Source organism: Phoenix dactylifera, chromosome 4 (genome assembly GCF_051530095.1).
Source record: "Phoenix dactylifera cultivar Ajwa chromosome 4, Ajwa_hap1_PhDact_Kaust_v1.1, whole genome shotgun sequence".
NCBI lineage: Eukaryota > Viridiplantae > Streptophyta > Magnoliopsida > Arecales > Arecaceae > Phoenix > Phoenix dactylifera.
In genome coordinates, this window is record NC_143193.1 from 1669538 (window position 1) to 1694815 (window position 25278).

The following is a 25278-nucleotide window of genomic DNA, read 5'->3' on the forward strand; positions in this document are numbered from 1 at the left end:
GGGTCGCCACCCCATATCTGATGCCTCCTTAACATTTCTTGCATGCATGCTAACATCCAACTTCATAGCTTTACAGCATTAGGCTGGGATTGGTATGTTGGAAATTTCAAATGTTGGAATTTCTTGCTTTATACAGGATCATGTTGTCTCAGCAAAACCTCTCTGTGGCTTTTCTTCACCAAAAGCAGTGACTTCTGCATGCTGAAGTGTTCCACTGGAAAATTATAAACCGTTACAGTTTCCTGCTGGTCCTAGGAAGAAAAATCTTATCTCAAATTACAATTTCCAGTTTCTGAAGGCATCTCGAAAAAAAACTGACAAGGACCAGAATTAATGAAATCAGCGCCTCTTCTTGCTTGCTTTTGCAGCACTGGATTTTGATGGTGTTGCAATCACATAAATGAACAGCGTCACCAACAACAGAACTGATACAAGTGATCCATATTTAGCCACCAGTCTCTGCATACAGAAGTTTTTTTTTCAGTTAGATAGGCCTGAAGGAAAATGCAGAGCTTTGGGTACACAACTAAGAATTCTTACCTTTGCCTGAAGAAGTTCAGTTGCATATGATGCCAGTTTCGAGGAGAAGAATGTGTGCACCAGGAAGTTGCAATCAAACATCAGAAGATATAAGAAAGAATAATATAAAAATTGGTATAACTAATGGCATGGGGTTAACTCACCCATTCAAACTTCTTTTCAGGAGGCCTGTCAGCAAGAATGTCTAATGGCAGCATGGGGGTAGAATAAGCCTCCTAAAACAGGCAAATCAGCTTGGATAAATAATCACTTCAAGCCACTGAATACAATAATAAAAACAAATCAAGCATGCAATCTAGAGAAAGCAGATGAGTATGGACTCTCTACTAACAGCCTTTGCAATGACATGACCAATAAAGGTTTCTCAAGCAGAAGCCCAGAAGTGAAAACCAAGCAACTTGGTTCATTCGTAATGGATGTCTGATCTTTTAATCGGCATCTAATTATGAAATTTGAAGATAGACTCAAATATAATGCCTCAAATATCAAAAAGATGTTTTTACAACTAAAGGATCAAAATTAAAACCTGCAGTGCAGCCTTTGTGGGTACACGAAATTTGATGACAGCAGGAGAACTGTGGAACATGCCCTTCACTTTTGATTCCAAAACAAATGAATGAGAGGCAGTGGAACCACTGAAAGAAACAGATATTAAGTTCATTCAGGAAACGTGAAAGACAGAAGTTACAAGCTTAATGATAAACAAGGTAGTAAAAGTTGAAGATAACACACGCATCAAGCCTTTCCCATGTCTTTGATGCACTGCCAGAGACAAGTTCGAACACATCTTGAGACCAACTATCATCGTTGAGGCTCACATCATAAGCAGTCCTGAAAGTGTCACCAGTAAGCTAATGATTTATTAATATAAGAAAGATAAAATCTGGGATATTCAATCTAGTGACATAAAGCCACTAATATACATTGATTTTATGTACACATCAGCTGAGGTGGTTCAATTGATCTCGAATGAATGAATTCTAGACAAGTTATACTATTCTAGTTTGCTTCGAACTATTTTATTTACAAAGATGACACAGCAACTAGTAACCAGAACATACACTATTATCTGAAACAAGAAATGTTCATTCACACATCCTTTAGATTACAAGTTTTCATCAAAGGAGAAAAACTATGCCACAATAGTCTTCCACTGAGTGGAGTTATTAACATGCAACATCCACCACCAAGTGAATACTTATGATTGGTCTGCTCATTGCATAAATAAGTGTATCTGATGATTGGATACTTTAGGAAAGGCATAAAGCTGTTCTCAGTTATAGCCATATCATACACATTCTTTCAAGCAATGCCTAATAATTGGAAAAATGAGTAAAACCAAAGAATAATATAAAGGGTGTTCTTTTTTGTTTATGTTTTATGGATATTTAATGCTAGAGAAGTTGACTAGAAATGTATATATATTTGTTAGCTCTTGCAATATTTTTTTGGATTATATATTAGATATCTTCATTTTTTCTATATTTTATATGATACCCCATACATGTCTCACAAAATGAGGCCCAAGCAATGTTAGTACCTCATATATTTCTTAAACTTTCTAGGATAGACACACACACCACAAACAAAAAGAGAGTGGATTACGTAATAAATCATGATCTGCCGTACCGCGATGTACGGCCTAGTACAGGCATACCGTAATGTCATGCCCCTGCCTGTATGGGGCACATGAGGCACCCAGTGCCCACGTGGGGGCCACATGAGGGGGAAACACGGGCTCTCATGCCAGATATTGTCCGATTCCAAGGCCCGCACGTGCGCGCACGTGCCGCTCAGACCCCTCTCCGATTTTGTTTTCTACCCAAAACGCGTCTACAGAATTTGGAGACACCCGCCTCATATGCCCAGGCTCTGTAACAAGTCTAGCTGATGTGGGATCTTTCATTCACCCACCCTCAAGCTAGAGCCGTTCTCGGCTCTGATACCAAATGTCACGCCCCCGCTTGTGTGGGGCACATGAGGCACCCAGTACCCACGTGGGGGCCACATGAGAAGGGAACACGGGGCTCTCCTGCCATATATTGTCCGGTTCCGAGGTCTGCAGGCACGCATACGCGCCGCTCAGACTCCTCTCCGGTTTTGTTTTCCATCCAAAACGCGTCTGTAGGATTGGGAGACACCCGGCTCATATGCCCAGGCTCTGAAATGAGTCTAGCCGATGTGGAATCTTTCACGTACCGTACCAAAAAAAACCGGTATGAGACTTAACTTCAAATCAATACAAACCCCATACCGGCCCGTACCGAGGCATGTACCGACTCGTACTGAGGCGTGTATCGGCCCGTACTGAAGTGTACCAAAAAAAATTAAGAAAAATGATTAGAAATCTATTTCGGTAGAGAGATGTACCGTACCATACCGAACCAATAAGGTACCGATATGGTACCTGGTACCGAGATTACAGATCTTGTAATAAATGAACCAAAAAGAAACAAAATTCACTGCAAAAGTAAGGTAAAAAGGAGTAGCACAATTATTTGCAAATTACTAAAAATCAAGATAAAAAGGGAATATTAGAAAAGTATATGCTGAATATGTAAAAAACAAAGAATAAGTAGGAAGGGCGTGATAAAAGGCAGGTATTGGCAAACATAAGTCATTATCAGAGCAAGTACTTCAAGATAGTGGAGAACAAAATGCTACATAATCCTTCTTTTCTATTCATCTTACAGACAATCTTAACATGAAGTGAAGGGCTTCTGCATACAAATTTAACAGACAGATATGCATGCATGTGCCCCCCCCCCCCCCCCCCCCCCCACCACCACCACGACGACGACGCATGGAGAGAGATAGAGTGGCAAGAGTAGCTCTTATAAATGAGATTGGAGCCCAATTCCTACCAATATGCAGCTACTCAACAGTATTGGAGAAGTAGGAATTGTAACGAGAGTGCTAGACAGATATAAACAATTCTGTACTTTTGCTTTTACATTTAGCTCAAAATTCTGCTGCGGTCAATTTGCATGTTCCCTTCATTCTTCAATGATAACCTTGTCTCCTCCCACTGCCAGCAGTCCAACAGCCCCCATATAAATGCACCAGCCTTCTATCAACTGCAGCACGTGCACCACCTCCAACCACCAATATCTAGCTGCTTGCTTCCCCTTCCCCTCTGCTCCAAATGCCTCATTTTCTAGTAATTACTCATATCTTGCCTATCATCCTTCATCTTCATCATCCATGTTCTTCACCTACTAGATATGAGGCACAAACAAATGCAAATATGGGAGGAGGATGGCGAGGCATGTGTGTGTGAATGCACGTTGCATGTGACAGATTTAATACCTTAGTTGGAAACTCCGAATCATACAATATCTCTCTCTATCTCTCCAAAGATACCTCTTAAAAATAGACACCCAGCAGCCACAGAGATGCTTCCACTGTTCAAAAACATCAAACACAGGACACATATTCAAATATATAAGGTCTACCTCATTTAATTCTTTCAAATTTGGGCTAATGTTTTCTTATTTGCTGCCAGTTCTTTCAACTTTAAGAAACTGCAAATCCTTTTGGCTTCATGATTCGAAATGGATATAGAACATTTTTTTATATAAAATAGCCAATGCCCTTCGTAAAAATTTTGCTGGAATTATGAATAAACAGCAAACATAGCCTCTTTTATCATTGAAATTTGTTGCATCAAATATATCTAAGGCAAGTACAAAAATCAATTTGCATTTGTTGAGGGTAACTATAGGTCGGAAACACAAGGGCTCACAAAATATGTGAAAGACACATTCCCCTTTCTTTTGTGCACGAGCACGTGTTTGCTTGGGGGAGGGGGGAATCTAACTTTATGTGGTGTTGTTCTTCATGATATCAGATTCTTGCTGCTGAAATGAATCTCTTGATCCTTATTAACAAAATGATAGAAACTCATTTTGATAAAAAGTCAATGCTGAACATTGAGCGTTATGCAAGTCTATTGAAAAGAAAAGATTTACACTCCCATTATTACATTGAAAAGGCAAACAAAGAAGAAGTATGAAATAAAATATCCAGAGAACCATACATGAGTGTTCAATCCCCAAATTAAGTTGGCTCCCCTATTCTATCTGACTAGGCACAGACAAAATTTACTTTCCAAATGTTCTCATCCTCCAGCTCTGGATTAAAGCAACAATAAGTCATAAATAGCATGTGTGAAGTTTAGTTTATTGATTATTTTGTCAACAAAAATTGTAAATCTGGCGTCATTTTTTAGTTAGAGAGGCTATAGCTTCCTCATAGCTAAGAAGTCTCCAGCTACACTTTCCAAAAATTGTAATCTGGTGTCATTTTTTAGTTATAGAGGCCATATTCCAATCTTATTAACCATATTTCATCATTCTTCACTAAAATTTTGGTTAGATTCCAATTTCAGAAAGACCTCTGTTTATCTTCACATTCTTTGCAAGAACTTAATACATACATACATATATGCAACAAAATGAGCTCTTGCCAGATATAGAATTACACTTTATATCATCTAATATAGTTTTCCCAGTGTCACTAAATGAACTTCTCTTGGTGCAATAATCTGTACCTGTCCTTTAAGTTTATGATACATATACTGGTACAACCTCAGTAGATTCTTTTGGTTCTTTTGAAATCAATGTGAAGCAAAAAGAAATTAGTTAAGAGAAGAAATGATGAAAATGAAGAAGAAGAAAAAAGAAACCTCATATGCCTCCCTCAAGCTACAGCTGAAGCTCACCGAACATTTAACTAAACAAATATTTAATTTAACTCTTTAACTACACACTGAATTTGTAGATGTCCCGACCCTCCATAACATTTACCATGGCAATCCAAATATCCAACTCAAACTAAACCAAATTACTAACCCGAATTTTATTGATCTCTAAACCATGATCTGCTGCAACATAAATCCTAGATCATAAAAGTCTTGAAGAAACCATGCAAACTAAATTATTCCTGAGACTTCATAAGATGACTCATCAATCCCAGAACCAGGCAACATAAAGACTCATATTTTGCCACTATGACAAACAAATTACGAAAATTTAAAATCAGAAAGCAACAAAAGGCCCAACTGGATATACTCTACCTTACATTAATCCAAGTGGCTGACAAGAATAGGACATGATGATCAGATCTTCCAAAATTGAAGTGAAGATTCTCTAAAGCAACTATATTTGTGTTTTATCCAACAAAAGGTACCTATTTAATGTACCATAACCTGTAAAATGTATGAAACAAGAAATAGGATTTAACAATTTAAAGAATTTTCCTTTAGGCAAGGACAATTCATCAGAAAGGATAACAAGTAACATCATAGCAACAGGATTGTAAGTTAGAAGAGTCTCATGATTTCTTTTTTTCTTGTTTGACGCATATAGAAGCACAAACAGAAGCTAGGTTCGATTATTTCTATAGATATCATGTGACGTGCATCCCTCCCCCTGAGTAACTCCTCTACCTTAGTCATGAATTTTGCTAGCAGCTTACGCTTCATAACAGAAGATGATATTTAACAGAGAAAGAGAAGTGATCAGAATTATGGTATAAACAACTCGTTGCATGAACTAATAACTACTGTTTCATATACCTGCACTCATAAGCGCCCAAATAATTCGACCAAATGCTTCAATCAAAAGAAACTAATGAGATGCAACAGTCATGAATCTAAACAACGATACAGAAAAACTCAAGAGCATTAAGTACCCAAAAAAAGACAAAAAACGTGAATATTAAAAAAATCACATTTTTCCAACTAAATGACAAGAAACCTCAATAAAAATATCAGATGATGAGAGAAATAACCCGAAATCAGAGTCTCCGATCAAAGACAACACACATCGAACCCGATCGGATTCAAGCATGACACATATCGTCAGAACACGATAAACCAAACCGGATGAGAGAATAAGACCATAAAGAATTAAGATTTATCGGTATTCTTACGCGGATCCTTCGTTGTAGAGGTCGATCGAGACGGAGACGCGTTCCACGCCGGTCTTAAGCCGGGCGAGGCTGACCTTCTTGTGCGCCACCATGAAGGGCGCATCGGAGCTCCCGATCGCCGGCGAGGAGAAGAGAATAGCCACAAGAAGGAGGAGGAGGAGAAACCCTAGTCTCGAGTTCGCCATGGCTAGGGTTTGGGGAGCCGGTGGAGGCCGTGGAACTTTATTTCAGAGACGGCGGCGAAGTAATAAGAATTTGCGTCGCCGGGTTTGCAACGCCCACGTAAAAAGTTATCCACGCGGCGGGGTGATTGGTCGGCCCACGGAAAGTGCTCGTGCAACGCGCGTTGGGGTCGGATCGAGAAGCACGTTGATGCGAAGCCGTGGTTTCATCAAACGACGGCAACCAGGGGCTGACTGAAACCGGCCCCGTCCAATATGTGGTTTGGGCCGGGTTGGGCCTAGGCTGTCTAAGTTCGTTGGGTTTGGATTGGAACATGTTGAGTAGTTTGTATAATAAAAATATCTTGAACTTTGCTTGAGTTAATTTGGGTAGAAAACCCAATCGAATCCAACTAGATTGCATTTTGGTTAAAAATTTTGGTGTTTGGTTCCTATTTGGATTATGTCCTTTTACTTTTTCCATATCTTCTCTTCTTTTGTTTCCTTTCGTTGACTAAAAGTTATGTAACACTTTGTCTTCTAAATGTTATATTTATCAATTGATGAAAGGAGATGTAGTCACTTGACCTTTTCATTGTCTGTTAATTTAGTTTTTTTAATAATAACGTCCTGTTATTGTTCTTTTTTCCATTTAGCAATAAAATAATATTAAAATGTATTTCTGAAGTTGCAGTTTGTCATACCATTATATAGAGGCTCAAATGGGTTGAGTCGGACCGGATCATGAGTGACCCCGACCCAACTCGGTTACTTGTGACTCAAACCCAATATTAGGAAATCCAAATAACGGTGTACTGTGTTCTAGTCGAGTCATAGGCTATGAAACCCAAAATTGCCTCCAAAATCAAATAGGTCGGGTTGGGTCAAAATTTAGTAAACCTGAACCGGACTCAAAAAATGGAACGGGTTCAATCTTAGAACCCGACCCGACCCCATGGGTCCTTTAAATTAGGTTGGATCGAGTCTACACAGGTCGGGCTAGGTCAGGTCACAGATCAATCCGACCTATTTGCAGCCTTAGCATTATAAGGGTATCATCGAAGGTAATTATTAAAAGCATGGGCAATAAGCATTTTTGTTTATATGCCCAAAAGCCGGGCATTGGAAGGCAGAAACTTTTTTGGTTTTCCAAAAGAAGCATGGTTCTCATGCCCACATTCTTGCTTTGATCAAATCCTTCCAAATCTTTTTATGCTTCTTCTCGATTCATTCAAAGTCAGGAAAAGCTTCAAATAATTCATCACCAAGTCTTTTGGTGCTTCTTCTGGATTCATTCAATTCTATTCCTTTGTCCTTTAGTTTCTTTGCATCTAAAAACAAAAGAGTAAGTTGTGTTTTGAATTAATAAAAGAATCAGTTGATTTTTTGTTGCTACCAGACAATGTTAATCCAAACCATATACATCAATATTTCGGGGACAGAAACTTTCAATGTCCTCAACACATTTGATAAGGAGTTTTTTCAGGGAAAAAAAGAAAAGGGAACAATCTTATTGCATTTCCAATTGCTAATGGTGAAAATTAGACAATAGCAGCAGCAATTCTTAAAAGATAGAACAGGAGTGGTAAGTTGAAGTTGTAGCAACAAAAAGGCAATAGCTGTAGTAGTAAATGCATGTACTACTTTGTGAAACAAGGCAATGAACTATATATAGAACTTTGAAAACAATTCATTTTGTTCACTCAAAAACAATTGAAGTGAAATCAATCCATGGTGAAAATTTAGATGCATATATTGCTTAAGAAGAAAATTTAGGCTATTTCGATTATATGTCACCATGAGCCTGACAAATCCATGGTGTGGGCAAAGCATGCGCCGCCGCATAAAGAATGCATGCATGCAGAACAATATAATCTGTTGACATCATTAGTCAAGCATCTGATTCTTGTGGACAAATCTAATCACCAAGTAAACACAAGAACTTCATTCAATGGATTTTCATAGCACCACCCCCACCTTCATGTACCTTCTTCGAAAGCTTATCAGTGACGATAGCATCGAACATGAGCTCGAAGATAAGGAAGAGGTGCAGGTCTAGCATGAGAGATAAGAGCCACATAGACTAGCCAAGGAGACTGCCTATGAATCACACAAAGATTTCAATCATGATGGCTTGAAGCATCACTGAGATCTTGAAGAAATTATAGGCAAGTCATCCTTGGCTACCAAAGATAAACTCTTAGCCTCATGTAAGACCCCTCCTCTGCTTGACCCACCTTGTTTTGAGGATGGTAGCTTTTCTTGCTTGGTCTGCCTCCATTTATAGGAGAAGGGGGAAGAGATATGGATTCGGCTCGCCGCATAAATTAGCTGACTACAAAATTGCCACATCCATAACTTCTTCTTTTTCATTTCTGCGGCCTATTATTTGCCGACTTTCGATCTTCTCTTCCATACAGAATATATTCTCTTAGATCTCCTGGGACCAATGTATATAAAGGCATTCACCTTACGAATATTCGTGGTAGGAATGAAGGGAAAGAGTAAGCTTTATATGGTATCTTACATGGAGCAATTGCTTCTTCTGGTTGCCATAAAGCTAATTCTGTCCTCTAAGCTCTCTCAAAGGCCACAGTCCATGGATTGATAGGCCAGTAGCTAGCTTTTCTCCATCTAGTCACAGCTTTGACCTCTCACTCTAGGTAATTAGGGTCATGACCTCAAAGGCGAGGAAGGATTCCCATAATCTTATCGAATTTATGTTTCTTCTTTATACTGATAAAGCCCAGATGGGATGAATTCATGACTTTTCATTTCCTTTCCTCTGCTTTATAGACACATTATTCCTATCCAAAATAAAGTCCATGCCATATGCCACTAGTTAAAGTTTTTTTGTTCTCTCCAAATTGGGTTTGACCCCGAATTTTGGATCCACTAAGATTAAGCCTTTCAAGTGATGGCAATGCAAGCACAAGCATTATGCGAAGCTTCTTCCTTCAAAAAGATTAATGAGACTACAATCACTTACATGTCCTTCTTGGCTTTGACAGCCCTACTTAATGACAGTGGATTGAGAAGAGATAAGCATTTGAAGCTGCTTAACGTGGCTTATGTGTCGCAAATGTGTTGTCGAGGCATATTCGAATGCTTTTCATTGACATTCATGCCATCTTCGACGGCCTACTTGTTTGGATTCTCTAGATGTCCTTATTACCGATTGAACGAGATGCAAATAATGCATAATTGCATCCAACTTCATTTGCTATCTTACATATTCTCCTCATTTTCATTCTTTTCCAGACTGATGAAATCATTCACTTCGATAACTCTGACTTCTTCGAGCACATAGAACCTAATTGCGTACTTTGGAAAAGTAGAAAGACAATTACCTTCTTAAGGTGAGAACAAAGGCAGCACACTTCAAAAGTTTACTTCAGATGCTCAGGTATTTCTATATCTGTCTCATCAATTTATATATGCAGGTTGGTGCTGACCCAGTAATAGGCTAATGATAATTCGAGCATTCGCTTAATGATGAAGACAAATACTTTGACCATAAACTTGTAGCTTTTAATGGTTGATCGACGGAGTAAAATTGTTAATAATTTCATGAATGTATAGGAGATAATGACTCTATCCATGTTTGAGCTGAAGTTTTTTGTTGTAAAGGAGCCCAAAAATGCAAGGTTTAAGGAAGAAGTACTGGTTTAGAAAGTTTAATTTAGTGTCAGACTAGTTGTAACTCAAGAATCAATTGTAGATAGATTCACTTACAAACAAATGGATGGATACATCCTGAGAAAGTGGATTGGGCCACTTGCAGAAGAAACTTTAGCCACTTCTTTTCTGAGAAAGCTTGCTTAAGGAGCAAGGAAAAAGCATTTTGGAGAATTTTTTTTTCAATTCTATTCCATAGCACCCCTTCTCTCATTCTTTTTGATCTGATCTCGAAACCACAATGCATGGATTCTGAAAGCCATCCATTCTAGAATGAGCTACTCTGAACTTCATCTTTATGATTAGAATTTTCTCTACTTGATGTTTTGATGGTCTTTCTCTTGTGACATTTTTTCTTGAGAATTCTCGTCTGAAGTTATTGTTTGCTTCTCCATGCATCCTTGAAATTACAGTTTGAAGAAGAAGAAGTGTATTATTAGGGATGTTGCTGATGTCTTTTTCTTTTTTTCTTTTTTGATAATATGAATAGATCATGCAACTCTAGTATAAGTACATCCACATATGTCAGAGGATATAATAAGATGGAAAAAAAAAGGGTAGCCTCAAGTCTATCCCACAAATAACCACCAAAATGTTAAGCCATATTGGAGGCGACCTAGTCACCGCCCTATTCGCCTCCCGATATATATAGTTGACTCAGAAGGCGGCACAACCCAATACCTTCCTTCAGATATTCTACAACGAGCGAATACTCGCCATTACCGCCCTATTCGCCTCCCGATATACATAGTTGACTCAGAAGGCGGCACAACCCAATACCTTCCTTCAGATATTCTACAACGAGCGAATACTCGCCATTTGCTCCCATTGGGTTCTGAATCCAGCCAACCACCATCGCCGAGTCTCCCTCAAGTGGGATATTGTCGGCTCTCAATATACTTCTTGCATAGGTGATACCCACTCATGCATCTCTCAGCTCCGCTCCAAGAACCGAAACATCATAGATGCCCCTGCCCCAGCTGCCACCAATCTAGAGTCAATGTAGCTTATGTCTGCTAAGTGGCAGTAACTTTAATGTCTTCCACAATGTTCGATACAAAATACACAAAGGAAATTAATCTCAAAGTCCAATATTTGCCGCACTCAAACTTCGCAGAGGAAATTAATAGTCTTTTGCTACTACTCAACATACCTAACATGCACATTGCCATTTGAGACAACTACGACCCACTAATCCTTGGTGAAGCTCCTCCTCCTATTGCCATAACTAAAGCCACCAATCCTTCTGCACATCATCATATTGTCCTCTCCTAATTTTCTTTATCTTTTCATGATCAGAAGCCCAGGATCATATCAAGCTACAATTCAACAAAAAGTTGAACAGGCTATGTATAAGGATGTGATTAATTCAAATACTTCAATAGTAATATTTCTTAAGAAAACTTCAATGATCATAAACGATATAGGATGGGAATAGAAGGAAGTATACAGGACTGAAATCTATCGTGGCAAGTGATATTTGCAATGTGCCTGCTGTCATAGGAACCATAGTTTGAAATAATGCGTCAATTATTTATCTCAAAAAGTTACTCTTAAAATTTTTAATATTAAAATAATTATTAAAATAATGGTTATTATAATGGTATTATAACAAGAAATGATGAAAAAATAATATTATTTTCCCTTTTTTGATAATAATGGCTATTATTTTTCCAAATTTTGATTTTTTTTCCTTCATGTTTATTTTTGATAACGTATATTCTTGAACCATAGAATCATTTTTAAGCGAATCATGAGAGAAAAAATTTGAAATTTTTAATGAATATTATTTTATTGACGAGAAAGTATGAGTCAAAATAGCGGCCACTACTATTTATATTGCAATGGTCTCTACAAGGGGAAATGACAAGATATAACAGAACATAGCATCCATTATATTTTTAATGTTATTTAGATTAAAGACATAAGTGGGGTAATGGTTGTTATAAAGGTTTTTAATTCATTATCTAAAACTATGGGGCCTTCCTCATCAACTAATTAAAAAAGACTTCGAACCAACTAAAATTCTATTTGTTACTGTAAGAATCCATACGGGCATGTTTTTAATTCTATATTGGTTATTCGCTGAAGAGATCTTAAATAATTATACAAAATTAAAAAATTTAAAAAATATTTTTTAACTAATTATTTTGGATGAGATCCTCAGTTGTTATAAATTCCAGTCCAAATGAGTTCCTTATCTCACCAACCCTCTCTATTTAACTGTTGTTAGGGAAGCAAACCCAACCAGTACAAAAACAAAAACCTACTTGCATGATTCACGTACTATAGGATTCCAGGCCATTAAAATTTCATAACCATTGTAGCATAAATGAGTGGGACGGTGAAGAGTACTGATAGCTTTTATCATACACTTCATAAATATTAATGATAAATAAATTAAAATTGGATGAGCAAGTAGAAAAAAATTTAGATAGATCAGATTTATCGTAGATATAAAATAAAATTATTCTAATATAATAGCAATATATATTTGAGCAATTTCATCATAAGATTGTGGCTTCTTTCGAACATCCATATTCATCAAAAAAATGAATAGTGCTGTTGATTGGATCATTTTTTTTTACAGCCCGGAAGATTCATTTAAAAAAGGCAAACATTTATTTTTTTTCTTCCTTCGTTATTTTTTTTTTTTTTTGAATTTGTTGGCTATGCCCATGCAAGTTTAATGCGAGGCATCAGTGCATAAAAAAAATAATTTGATCCTAAGTTTTTTTGAGCAAATGTTAAAATAAAATAACATAAAATAAAAAGAAAAGGGAGAATTGTTTGTTCTTATGCATTTGAGCCCTTTTGCCTTTATGGCTGTCCAGTTTGTTTGATTCGATGGATCATGGCGGGAAACAAGGACAACTGAGTGGAAAAGCTTTCGGCGTTCCTTCATGGCACTTTATGATGAGCATGGATATGATAACCTCATGGTAAGCATAAGTGTCAACACTTTTGATAGGCTTCCACATATCAAAACATAAATCAGACTCATGTCTGTTTCATGGAAGCTTTGCTCATGGCCCATCCAAAGAACTCAAGGCTCAGAATCAAGAATTTCTTTACCAAGGCATTCAGAGCTTATCAAAGGAGGAAAAAAAAAAAAAAAAAAGGAGAAAAAGTCATCATTAGAAGTAAATTTAAAATTTAAAATTATTGTATATCAAATCATTACTATCACAAATAAAAGAGTATTCAAGTTCTGTTCATCCATATAAATGCCTTAGATATTTTTTTTATTGGGTTGTTTAACGAATTATCAGTATGGCATGCAACATGCGCAGGCTTTCGATTTGGAGCACCTAACTTGACCATCTGAATTCAAACATTGTGTAGATTTATAAAGCTATATGCCGACGAGAGGCACCTGATTGGTTTATTTTGCAGGTCCTTTAGTTATGTAAGATCAAGAATATTAAACCAAGAGTCCAATTTGTTTAGTCTAATATACGACCAGAAATTGCAAGCATATCTTTGTTTCTACATTTCGATGATCCCCAGACTCACATTTCTTTTGGACAAGAAATATTAAAAAAATAAACATTTGACCTAATGATCCAATATTACCGATATGTCATACGAATATCATATTAACTGAAATCATATTTCCTAATCAAATGACCCACAACCCTAGCTAAGGTGGCCCAGAGCCGTCGATCCAATAAAAGTTCGCCACATATCTTCGCTGCAGGAATTTTCTATAACTGAGGTGGTAAAAGATTTCCAATCACTTTCTCTCATTCTTCCACATCCTATAGAATGATAGCCATCAATCAGACACCTGTTTCTCTTGTACATGACCTGATGGAGGTTTATCCAGCACAAAAACTAAGTAAGCCACCTCTAAGAAGTTTGATAAGGTGGTGGTATGCATGGAGTTCAATGCATGTACATGGATAGGTGGGAATTTGGAGGCATTTAGAATTGTTATTCACTGGCTCTCACCAGTCACAAGTGTATACCCAGCACTAATGATTGGCAGATCTGACAATAATCTCCTTGCAAGCTGAACTTTAGAGCCAGAGGCATCAAATGAGCTGTTCATCATTTCATGTGAGTCAGCTTTTGATGGGACTGTAGGCATATCATAAAGGGTATATAAAAAGGCCATTCCTTTTAAAGTCAATGAATCAGCAGTGCATCAGTGCTCATGTCCCTTGCTGTTATTATTACAAAAAGAAGATGTTAAGCTTGCAACAACATCATCAAACAAAGCCATGCCCATATGATATAATAGAGCATTAACCATAATCTATAGGAATCAAACAAGTTGTACGACTAACACCTGACCAATAATTAGATTCTCCCACAGCTGGTTTGTATTATTTTGGGATAGATTCTCAGATTGAACTAATTCAAAATTTGCTTTAGATTCTGCAAAATCTAATCGTTCGAACGTAGTTTGAGTCTCTGAAGAGAATGCCAACCGCTAAAGTTGAAGCTGCAACCGATGATGTTAACTGACGATGCAGATTCCAAAGCCGTGGAAAAGAAAAAATATCTTCCGCCAGCCCATTGACATACCTACAAATCCAACCATGAATTGTCCATTTTGGATATGGGTAATGAATTGGCAATGCCAGTTTTTTGATTAATACTCCAAGCAATTTGATACCATTGAATGTCACAGAATTAAGCTGTATTCTCTCCATAACTCTTAGGTCCTGTTTGGGAGAGCTTTTGGAGGGCCAAAAAGTACTTTCTGGCTCTCCAAAAGTACTCTTAGATAAAAAATGGCGTTTGGTAAAATTTTCGGAAACCTGTTTCAGCTTTTACGGAAAGCTGAAACGGTTTTTGGGAAGAATCTCCAATTTGAAGCTTTCCGAAAATGATGTTTTCAGCTTTGTTGGGAAGCTATTTTTTGGACCAAAATACCCTCATTTAAATCACACTTTTTCCCCAAAACTCTTATCTTGTCTATTCCTTTCTCCCTTTCCCTCTTAATCTTCTTCTTTCTTTCTCTCTATTTGTTTGAGAGATAAATGGTCATTATAAGGATAAAAAATTAATTTACACTAATAATTATAATATTTTATATATTTATTATTGTATTATACTATAAATATAATATTATATTACATTATATCATAATACATTGATATGTTATTTAAATAATTTAATATTATATTAAATTATTATTCTATAATACATAATGTTATATTACTATATTATAATAATATTATATTACATTACATTAATATTATATTATATCATATATTTATGTATTAATACATATTATATTTTATTATGCTCTGTTATATAATACTGGTAATGTCCTTTATGGTCATTTTGTCACACAAAAGTACTTTCTCAGTTTGTTTACCAAACACATGCTAAAGTGAAATGTAGTTACCAAACAGCAAACAGTTTTTTATAAATGCTGTACTTCAAACAGCTCTACTTCTAACAGCTCTACTTCCAAAAGCTCTACTACTAACAGCTCCCCCAAATAGGGCCTTAGTCTTTCTTCTGCTCCATCAAAGATTTAATGTCAAGTGGGCTCTAGGCAAACTTTATCATCTTAATGATGCATGCTACCGATTTTTTTTTTTCAATGAAGAAGAACCTAAGTACCATTAAGCAAGATCGCTCTATAGTGCAAGAAAAGGACTAATTATGGATTAGCCGAATGGAAAGACAATGAAAAATCTCAATTAGGAACGTGACATCATTTTGTGCTTTTCCGCTAACTTCTCTAAGGACAATGGCAATAACTGCCATAGCTGAATTGGCCCATGGATACGTTGAATGGACCATTAGTTAGGTGGTTGCTTTCAATGCATCAAACGACATTGAGTGAGACAAGGTCAGAATAGGTGGTAATTGAAATTTGACAATGAAAGCTCTTGATTAAACATAAGTTTCTATAATAACATTCATTGATTATTTCAACTAGAAGTTTAAGTAGATACTAGTTTTTCATCTAGCTTCTTTAAAGGGAATTCGAGGGAAATGAATACCATCCTAGCTCGTTAAGCATGTGAAAGTAAAGCTAGGTTCCATCAAAAAAAAAAAAAAGTAAAGCTAAGAAGTAAAACTAGCTTCTTTGGACGTTCGATTGAATTTTATTTTAAACAAATCATTTTTCAAGATATACAATGCAATACCACACTCTTTAAGGGTGGTTCTTCTAGCGATCGAGACCAAATTTTATTATTTGATACTCGAAACGAAACAGGCAAACCAAAAATTTTCTTTTCGGATAATACTTTGATCGGACGTAACTCTCAATCCGAGAAGAATCCAACAGAACGACAGAAAGCAGAATTGATGTAAAAGTCAAGATCTACTTCCTCAAAATTTGTAGATTTTTTAAATTTTTTTTACTAAAAATGTATATTAAAAAAAGAGTCCTATTAAAATTAAGAAAAGTAACTCCGATCCAAATCGTATAAGGGTGGATCTCATCATTATAGATAGAAACTATGCAACTCGTATATTTGAAAAATCAATAAAGAACAAAAAATTTTAAATTCTATTTTTTATTTTTTTTATTTTTAAATTATTTTTTAAAAAATTGAATTAGTTGAATGAAAAACTTTTTTCCCCCCTCCATTCGATCATTCGAAGTAGAGATGGGCACTGGGCCGGGCCGCCCACGGCCCGGCACGGCACGGCACGAAGCGGGCCGTGCCTGGCACGGCCCGCCAGCTACAGTGACGGGCCGTGCCTGGCACGGCCCCTTTGATAGGGCCGTGCTGGGCTAGCGAATCCTGGCCAGCGGGCCGTGCCAGGCACGGCCCGCTTCGGGCCTGGGCCGGCACGGCCCGGTCTAGGCACGCGGGCCAAGCACGGCACGGCCCGCGTGCCAGCACGGCACGGCCCATAAGGGCCTGGGCCGGGCTGGCACGCGGGCCTGGCACGGTCCGGGCCTGGGCCCGGCTCGGCCCGATAAAATTTTTTTAATACATTAATAAATTATGAACACTAAGAAATCTTGATTTATGAATATAAAGCCACCTTAATGGTGGGGGGTTTGGCATAGACCCCTACCAGTTTATTAATTTCAATCAAAATGGTACATGAAGGGAGGTTTGGACCTTGGTCTGACCTCTAGATTCTAGAATACAATAAGAAACTAAGAAAGGGCCGAGGTTTGGACCTTGGTCTGACCTCCAGAATACAATAAAAATGTACAATTATAAAAAATTAAGAAATCTTACTAATCATCAGTGATTCAGTGAATCAGTATTCACTCTTCAGTCTTCAGTCTTCAGTCTTCAGTCTTCAGTCTTCAGTAGTGTTTGTATCATCATCATCAGAGGATGTTGTATTATGTCCACCTTTATCTTGAAGTCTTGCCTCAGCATCCAGCCAATCCTTGAAGCAGAGAAGCATCTCCACCGTTTCGCCCGTCATCCTACTTCTCTTTTCGTCAAGAACACGCCGACCTGCACTAAAAGCGGATTCCGATGCTACCGTGGACATCGGCACAGCTAAAATATCGCGTGCAATTGCAGACATAACAGGATATTGATTTCTAACACTCTTCCACCAAGATAATACATCTAGATTCTCTATTTGATTTTCATCATATGCAGACTGAAGATCATTTCGTAAATAAAATTCTAGTTCACTACTTAAAGATGAAGAAGATGAAGAGGAACTTGAAGCATGTGTGTGTCTTCTCTGTGCAATGAATGAAAAAATAGATGACGAACGAGAACTACTAGAAGGAGGAATAGAGGTTTGTATTTGTGTTCTAGATCCACGAATTTTTTCATCATATATAGCATAAATATCATAAAGAAGTTGTCTTACCTCATCTTTAGCAGATTCAGCATTTTGATTCATATTTTCAGCGTATGCATCAAGTAAAATTAGCACGCCATTTAATTTAACTCTAGGATCAAATACAGCAGCTAAGTTATGCATAGGACATATCCTGTCCCAATACTCATTCCATTTAGATTCCATTAGGTGAATAATAGGCATTAAAACATCATCATATCTATGTTCTGCAAATTTTTGACTAATTATATATGCTTGTTGTAAAAATGAACATGAAGTAGGGTAATAAATACCAGAAAGAACATTGGTAGCATTATAAAAACTAAGCAAAAAATCTTCCAAAATTTTTCCTTTATTCCAATCAGTTTCAGTCAATGTAAATCCTAATCCACGATCATTAATATATGCACTTAATAAATTTTTATATGGGTATGCATCATGTATCATGCTATATGTGGAGTTCCAACGAGTAATTACATCAAGTTTAAATTTTTTAAAACGTTTACCATGATTTATGCATAATTCCTTAAATTCTTGAAGTCTTGATCTAGAAGCATGAATAAAAGAAACTGCATTTCTAATTTTTGAAATCACATCTTGAATCATGCCCATGCCAGCTTGAACAGAAAGATTTAAGATATGACATGCACATCTAATATGCAGTAAATTTCCATCTAATATGGGATGCAATGAGTCTCTTAATAATACAACAGCAGAATTATTATTAGATGCATTATCAAAAGTAATAGACATAATTTTATCATTAATATTATATGAACATGCAGTTTGATAAATTATATTTGAAATTTGTTGCCCAGAATGTGGAAAATCAAAAGCACGAAAAGCAAGAATACGTTTATTTAATTGCCAATCATTATCAATATAATGAGCAGTAATGGCAATAAAAGAATTACTACCTACAGATGCTGACCAAATATCAGAAGTTAATGAAATTTTTACATTTAAAGTAGAAAGTGTTTCAATTAAATTTTGTTTCATTGCTAAAAAATTGGTCATAGCTACTCTTCTAAATGTACGCCTACTAGTTCTTTTGTAAGCAGGTTGTAGGTTTAATTGAACATATTCTTCAAAATTAAAAGATTCACATAAACTAAAAGGTAATTCATCCTTGACTATCCATTTTACAAGTGCTTTTCTTTGATTTTCATGATTATATGCAAAATTACCTACAAGTAATCCCCCTTGTATATTAAGGCTACTTTGAGTTTGAGCATGAGAATCATGCATCCTATGACTCTCTTGATGTCTTTTTAAATGCCCTGTTCCCCCACTACTACTACAACTATAAAGTTTGGCACATTTTTTACATTTAGCTTTCCAGACTCCCTCAACCATAACTCTATCAAATTCATTCCATACAGTACTAGTCCTCTTACGAGAAGAGGTTTGACCTTCACTCGGTTCACCAGTTCTAGAGGAACTAGGAACAGGGGGTTGGGGATTAGTTTCTTCCCCCTCAGAAACAGGAATGCCAAACTGACTTTCCTCAAAAGATGACATATCTATGATTAATTCAAAAAATAAAAACTAACCGCAAGGAGGAATTGAGTAGAGGGTCGGAGGGCAGAGGCAGCGCCGAGATTCCGAGCTTCCTCTTGTGCTCTCAACAGAAGCGACCTTCTCTTCTCAACAGGAACCTCCTCTTGTGTAGCACTTGAACAAACTAAAAATTAAATTGCTAGAAGAGCACTTTAGAAGAGAGAAATAATAGCAGTAGAGAAGGAGAGAATGAGAGGTTTGGTGTGGTGAGAATGAGGGAGGAATGGGCTATTTATAGAAGCCCAAAAAAATTTTTTTCCCAAAATACCCCTCAATTCAGCCGTTATAGGACTGTTGGGAGGGGCAAAACCGTCTTTTTCCCGAAAATAGCCGTTGGAAACGGCTATTTTCTTCCCCCCTCTCCAGACGGGCCGTGCCAGGCACGGCCCGTTTAGAGACGTTGCGGGCCGTGCCTGGCACGGCCCGTTACCGCCCGTTACGGGCCGTGCCTGGCACGGCCCGTGCCGTGCCGTGCCCGGCCCGGCCCACCAATAGAGGGGCCGGGGGCCGGGCCGGGCTTGCCTTCCGTGCCTCACGGGCCGTGCCAGGCACGGCCCGCTTCATAAGCGGGCCGTGCCAGGCACGACCCGTTTAGAGTTTTGGCCCGGGGGGCCTGGGCCGGGCCGGCCCGGCACGGCCCGTTGTCCAACTCTAATTCGAAGCCACAAAAGCCATGCACTCAGCTAGCACATGTAAACAAAGCCTAAAATGGAAGAACTAAGCTAAAAAGCTAAAAATGGTGATACCCATTCACTTAACCTAAAATGGAAGAACTAAGCTAAAAAGCTAAAAGTGGTGATACCCATCTAGTTAACCTCAAATGGTAGAACTAGGAAAGAATGAAAGCACCGAGTAACAAACACATCATCCCCCCTACTTTTTCTTAAGAAAAAAATAACTAAAACAATAATAGCACTTGCAAAGTTTGAACTCAATCAGAAGTTAAAGTACAATTACCAGCCATAATTAAGTGTTACAGATCACAAGACAAATCCCAGGATAGCAGGTCAAATCAGACTTATTGTATACCTCATTGCCATCAGTCCTTTTCCATGTACTCCTCTGTCCCCTTATAAAAGATATATTGTTAGTAAACCATTTCTCGGACCCACAAAACAAACCTACAAACAGAACCATCTTTCGCCCATAGGTGATAGGTTTTGTCTCTTTCTTGCGGGAACCAAAAACAAGAATATTGAACGAGTCAGTCTCAGGGTTCCTTTTCAAAGTGTCGAAGAAGGTATGAACTTCCAAGTCTCTCCCTCTATTACATGGAAAAGAGACGCCGTCTTCGTCCGGGGACGACTCTTCTCTTTTCTTCTCTGTTTCTTCTCCTTTTTATTTCCCTTTTCCCGGTTTTGTCCTCTTCGCGCCATGAAGTCACCGGAAAACCCCGACCCACTCGACAACTGCCGCCGCCTCCTGGCCTCCACCGCCTCCGCCGCTTCCGCCGTCGAGTCCTTCCGCGGCCGGTGGTCAGCCGTCGCCGCCACCCTCGGCCGCCTCCGTGACGCCCTCAACGACCTCTCCGACCTTCCCTCCCACTCCCACCCCCTCGCCGCTGACCTCCTCCGCTCACTCTCCCAAACCCTCTCCCTCACCCTCCCCCTCGCCCTCCACTGCCGCTCTCCCGACCCCCCCGCTGGCAAGCTCCGCACCCAGAGCGACATCGCCGCCGTCGCCGCCACCCTCGCCCAGCTTGCCGCCGACGCCGACCTCCTCCTCCGCACTGGCGCTCTCCTCGACCCCCCGACCCCGCCGCAGGCGACGGCTGCGGCGGCCCCCGGGACCTCCCGCCGGGAATCCGTCCGCTCCCAGGCAAGGAGCCTCGTGACCCGCCTTCAGATCGGGAGCCCGGCGTCAAGAATCACCGCGTTGGATTCCCTCATCGCGCTCCTCCGGGAGGACGACAAGAACATCCTGATCGCGGCCGCCCAGGGGGTGCTGCCGGCCCTGCTCCGCCTCCTTGACTCCTCCTCCTCCGGCGGCGAGGCCCGGGCCAAGGCCGTGGCCGTGATCGCAAGGATCGCCGCAGTCGAGAGCTGCCGCCACGTGCTGGTCGCAGATGGCGCCCCCCTTCTGCACCACCTTGTCCGCACCATCGAGTCCGACTGCGGCGGCCCTGCCGCCCGGGAGCAGGCCTGCGCCGCCCTCCAAACCCTGACCCTTGCCAAGGACAACGCCATGGCCGTCGGCTCCCGCGGCGGCATCGCCGCCCTCCTCGAGATCTGCTGCGCCGGCACGCCCTCCGCCCAGGCCGCCGCTGCCTGCGTCCTCAAGAACCTCGCCGGCGTCCAAGAACTCAGGGAGAACTTCCTGGAAGAGAACGGCGTCCCCGTCCTTGTAAGGCTTTTAGCTTCGGGGACTCCTCTTGCCCAAGAGAATGCAATCGGGTGCCTCTGCAACCTTGCCGCCGGTGACGAAGGTGAAAGCCTAAAGCTTGCAATTTTCAAAGATGGCGGCTTGGATTGCCTCAAGAACTACTTGGAAAGTGGCGGCAGTGGCAATGACCGAAGTCTTGAGCTGGCCATCGGATTGTTGCGCAATTTGTCATCTTTCCGGTACATTGCGGAGCTCGCTGCCTGCGCCGGCTTCCTTCTGCATGTCATCGCAGCATTGGATAGCACCACATCGGGCACGAGATCAGAAGCGGCAAGAGCAATCTCAGAGCTGGCGGTGGTGGGGAGAACGAGGAAGGAATTGGGGGATGCGGTGCCTCGGCTGATCAGAATGTTAGAAGCCAAGGTGGCGGAGGAGAAGGAGGCTGCAGTGAAGGCATTGGCCTCACTTGTGTCATTCCCCAGGTTCCGGAGGATATTTCGGAAGGAGGAGAGGGGGGTCTTCAATGTGGTTCAACTCCTTGATCCCTTGGTTTGGAACGTCGAAAAGAAGTACCCTGTTTCAGTATTGTTATCACTCTCACAGTCGAGGAGGTGTCGGAAGCAAATGGTGGCAGTGGGGGCATGCGGGTTTCTGCAGAGTCTTGCAGCAATGGAAGTCGAAGGGGCAAAGAGGCTCCTCGAGAGCTTGGGAAGGGGGAAGCTATGGAGAGTGTTTCCGAGAACTTGACGAGATGGGAGGATTCGGACCTGGATGCTCCAATCTGTATGTACTATGGCCACTGTCTCCATTCTTACCGTTGGTTGTTTCTTAAGTTCTGTCAATAGCTAATCTTGCTCTGATTATGGTGTACATGCTATGGATTGTCTGTGCTTTTAATCAAGTATGTTAGTTTGTGTGTAGGGAGATGTTCATGGGATGTCTTTCTTTGTTAATAACCAATAAAGAGAGGAAGGTTCTGATTTTGCTTGCTCAATATTTTGAAAATAAATGGCTACTTAATGTAGTTGCTCTTTCTCTTCTTGTTGCTTGTAGTTTTAATTGTCTTACTGTAACATGAATGCTGGGGACCTTATCACTTTGTTGAATGTAAGGGAGAATTAGATGGATCCAAATTTCATTAAGATAGTGAAAGTAGCAAATAATATTGTAGAAAGAGAAGAAATACAGAAAGAGAGCAGAAAAGGAAGCAGAGAGCAGGATTATATTAAGACAGAGGTTGCAGAGGAAAACAAAGGCAGTTCTGGGTGAACTTAATCGTTCTGAGTGATTTAGGAACTTGTAGGCTTGCTCTAGATTCTCTCAAGCTTAACTGACCACCATCGAGTGACCTTCGTGATTCTCAGGTCCTTATTTCTATCTTCAGATGGAAAATCCTTCTGTTTTTCTCTTTTGATGTTTACTTAAGATTGCAAGCTAGAGCATTCAAGCTTTCATCTTCCTACCATGAGAAAAGGTATAGGATTTCACTAAGGTCAGAGAAGGCTTATCTATTGATTATCTAAAATTTAATCTTCTTTTGGGCAACCCTTACAACACATTCAAAGTTAGATACAATCATGAATACTAATCTGGACGATTGTTGCAACATCTCCCACTGAAGCAGTGCATTTATTTGGCTGGTTAACATGTAAAGCATGGCTATCTGCTAATCTGATCTACCGCAATGGAAGTTGTAATATTCTGCAATGTTACTTGTAGTCTGACGAAGTTTGAACATCAAATCTGAACAAAAATGGATATAAGAGTGGGAACCTCCTGATGGCTCTCTCGTTTCTTCTTCACTATAATATGCAATTGATGCATAAGTGAATGTTTTGGTTCCTTATACTGATTTGTTGATAGGAGGTATAAATGGTAGGCTGCTAATGTAACTCTGCTGATTTTTGTTTTATGCTTATATAAGGTAGATGTATCATTAAGTTGTTATACTTGCAGATCGAACGAGATGCCTTACCGGTGCAAATCTTTTAAGCTCTACTGTGGTGCATCTTTTTCGCAACCGACCTCACACTGTACCTCTCTTCCTGCTGCCATGCCATATCCTTGCACTGAAGCTCATAACAATCTATTCATCTGCTTAAGTGTGCTCATCTATATTTTGCAGCTTAATCCTTCAACGGATTCATTAGGCATAACACTTGGGACTTCAGAATGTTATCTGAATTAAGAGGTTGCGCAACACAATTGGCAGTATACAAAACAGAAGCTTCTGAACCAAAATTATTGTTCAGTGCAAGATGATCTTTGGTGATGCTATAGTCTCTTATATAGGCCACATTAAATTGGGTGCACCTTCTTTATAATCTCAGATATCTAAAACTCTCGTACTCTTCGGGTTTCTTGCATTTATATGGCTTTACTTCCTTGTTGGCTTGATCCAAACCCCTGTGTATCATCTTTCCCATGGAATCATCTTGTAGTGACTTTCTGTGAGTTCAATTGTTTGTCTTCATCTGTTAGTTAGGTTATTCATGAATCAAGTTATGCCCTTCGTAGAGTAATCGAATCGTTCATGAATCAAGTAATTTCCTTCAGCTCATCAAGTGGAACATTTTCATTTGCTGAGGATTAGTGAAACCTTTCGCTTTCCTACCAACCAATGGTGGTCTACAGTTAGGTAGAGAGTAGTTGTTAATCATAGTATAAAACCATATTTTGAAATTATTCTAGCAGTAGCATCCCAGTTTTCCAATTTGATGTGGTCATGATAGCAAAACATTTTGTCTGTCTTTGCTGCAATTTAATCTAGTCGGAAATCTGGATTCTATTGCTAATTTATTGCAAATGTTAACATTGAAAGATTTCCATGCTCTTCCCCCTGCCCATCAAGGCATCTGAACTCTGAACTGCCTAAGTGTGTTATGTGTAGCAATTTTAGCTTGCATTACAGGTTCTAAATTGCCTGCCAATATATCTAGAGTATTTTAGCCTGGCATGGGCAGGCTAATTCTTCAAGCCCATGCCTAGCCCATAGTCTAAAGAGGTCAGACCTGGCCGAAGCCAGGCTCAATATATCTGGATTGAGCTAGCTCGGGTTGAGTCTCCACGATTTATTTTGCATCTGGTCCAGGCTTTTTGGGCACCATGATATAAATCATTCACAAATGAAGCTGGTCCTTGTCCCTCCCTTCTTTTGATTAATGCAATGTCATCACTAGATACTAGCACTTTGCATCACATGTAACCCTAACAATATGTTGTTTGTAGTTTGTTACATATTTTTACATTTCAAGGTAGATTGGATCCTGGCATGTCTTAATTACTTGTTGGATATCATAAACATATATTTCATTTGCTGTTTATATGCCAGATTTATTGCTAA

General features: G+C 39.4%; 2 protein-coding genes across 3 annotated transcripts; one reads left to right on the forward strand and one right to left on the reverse strand.

The window, feature by feature from the left end:
- Nucleotides 1–95: 95 nt before the first annotated feature.
- Nucleotides 96–6701, reverse strand: LOC103708083 (uncharacterized). Its single transcript, XM_008792853.5, has 6 exons — nt 6475–6701; nt 1273–1371; nt 1067–1175; nt 684–755; nt 541–546; nt 96–459 (listed from the first exon to the last, which is right to left on the reverse strand). The coding sequence occupies exons 1-6, from the start codon at nt 6657–6659 to the stop codon at nt 340–342; spliced, it is 591 nt and encodes a 196-aa protein (XP_008791075.4). The 5' UTR covers nt 6660–6701; the 3' UTR covers nt 96–339.
- Nucleotides 6702–20898: 14197 nt separating this feature from the next.
- LOC103708084 (ARM repeat superfamily protein) lies at nt 20899–24207 on the forward strand. 2 transcript variants are annotated; one of them, XR_005514743.3, is made up of 3 exons: nt 20899–22718; nt 23892–23968; nt 24061–24207. XR_005514743.3 is itself a non-coding variant. In XM_026805024.4 (2 exons), the coding sequence occupies exon 1, from the start codon at nt 20988–20990 to the stop codon at nt 22680–22682; it is 1695 nt and encodes a 564-aa protein (XP_026660825.4). In that variant the 5' UTR covers nt 20900–20987; the 3' UTR covers nt 22683–22718; nt 23892–24207. The 2 variants fall into 2 exon arrangements, 1 of the variants encoding a protein (XP_026660825.4); XM_026805024.4 differs by having other exon boundaries at nt 20900–22718; nt 23892–24207.
- The last annotated feature ends 1071 nt before the right edge of the window (nt 24208–25278 follow it).

What these genes read in the sequence shown, in the direction of transcription:
- LOC103708084 (XM_026805024.4), top strand. Translation starts at nt 20,988, where the DNA reads ATGAAGTCACCGGAAAACCCCGACCCACTCGACAACTGCCGCCGCCTC.
- LOC103708083 (XM_008792853.5), bottom strand. Translation starts at nt 6,659, where the DNA reads ATGGCGAACTCGAGACTAGGGTTTCTCCTCCTCCTCCTTCTTGTGGCT. An exon ending in ACATGGGAAAGGCTTGATGC is followed by an intron (nt 1,176 to 1,272) that starts GTGTGTTATCTT and finishes TGTTTCTTTCAG; the next exon opens with TGGTTCCACTGCCTCTCATT. An exon ending in CCACAAAGGCTGCACTGCAG is followed by an intron (nt 756 to 1,066) that starts GTTTTAATTTTG and finishes TGCCTGTTTTAG; the next exon opens with GAGGCTTATTCTACCCCCAT.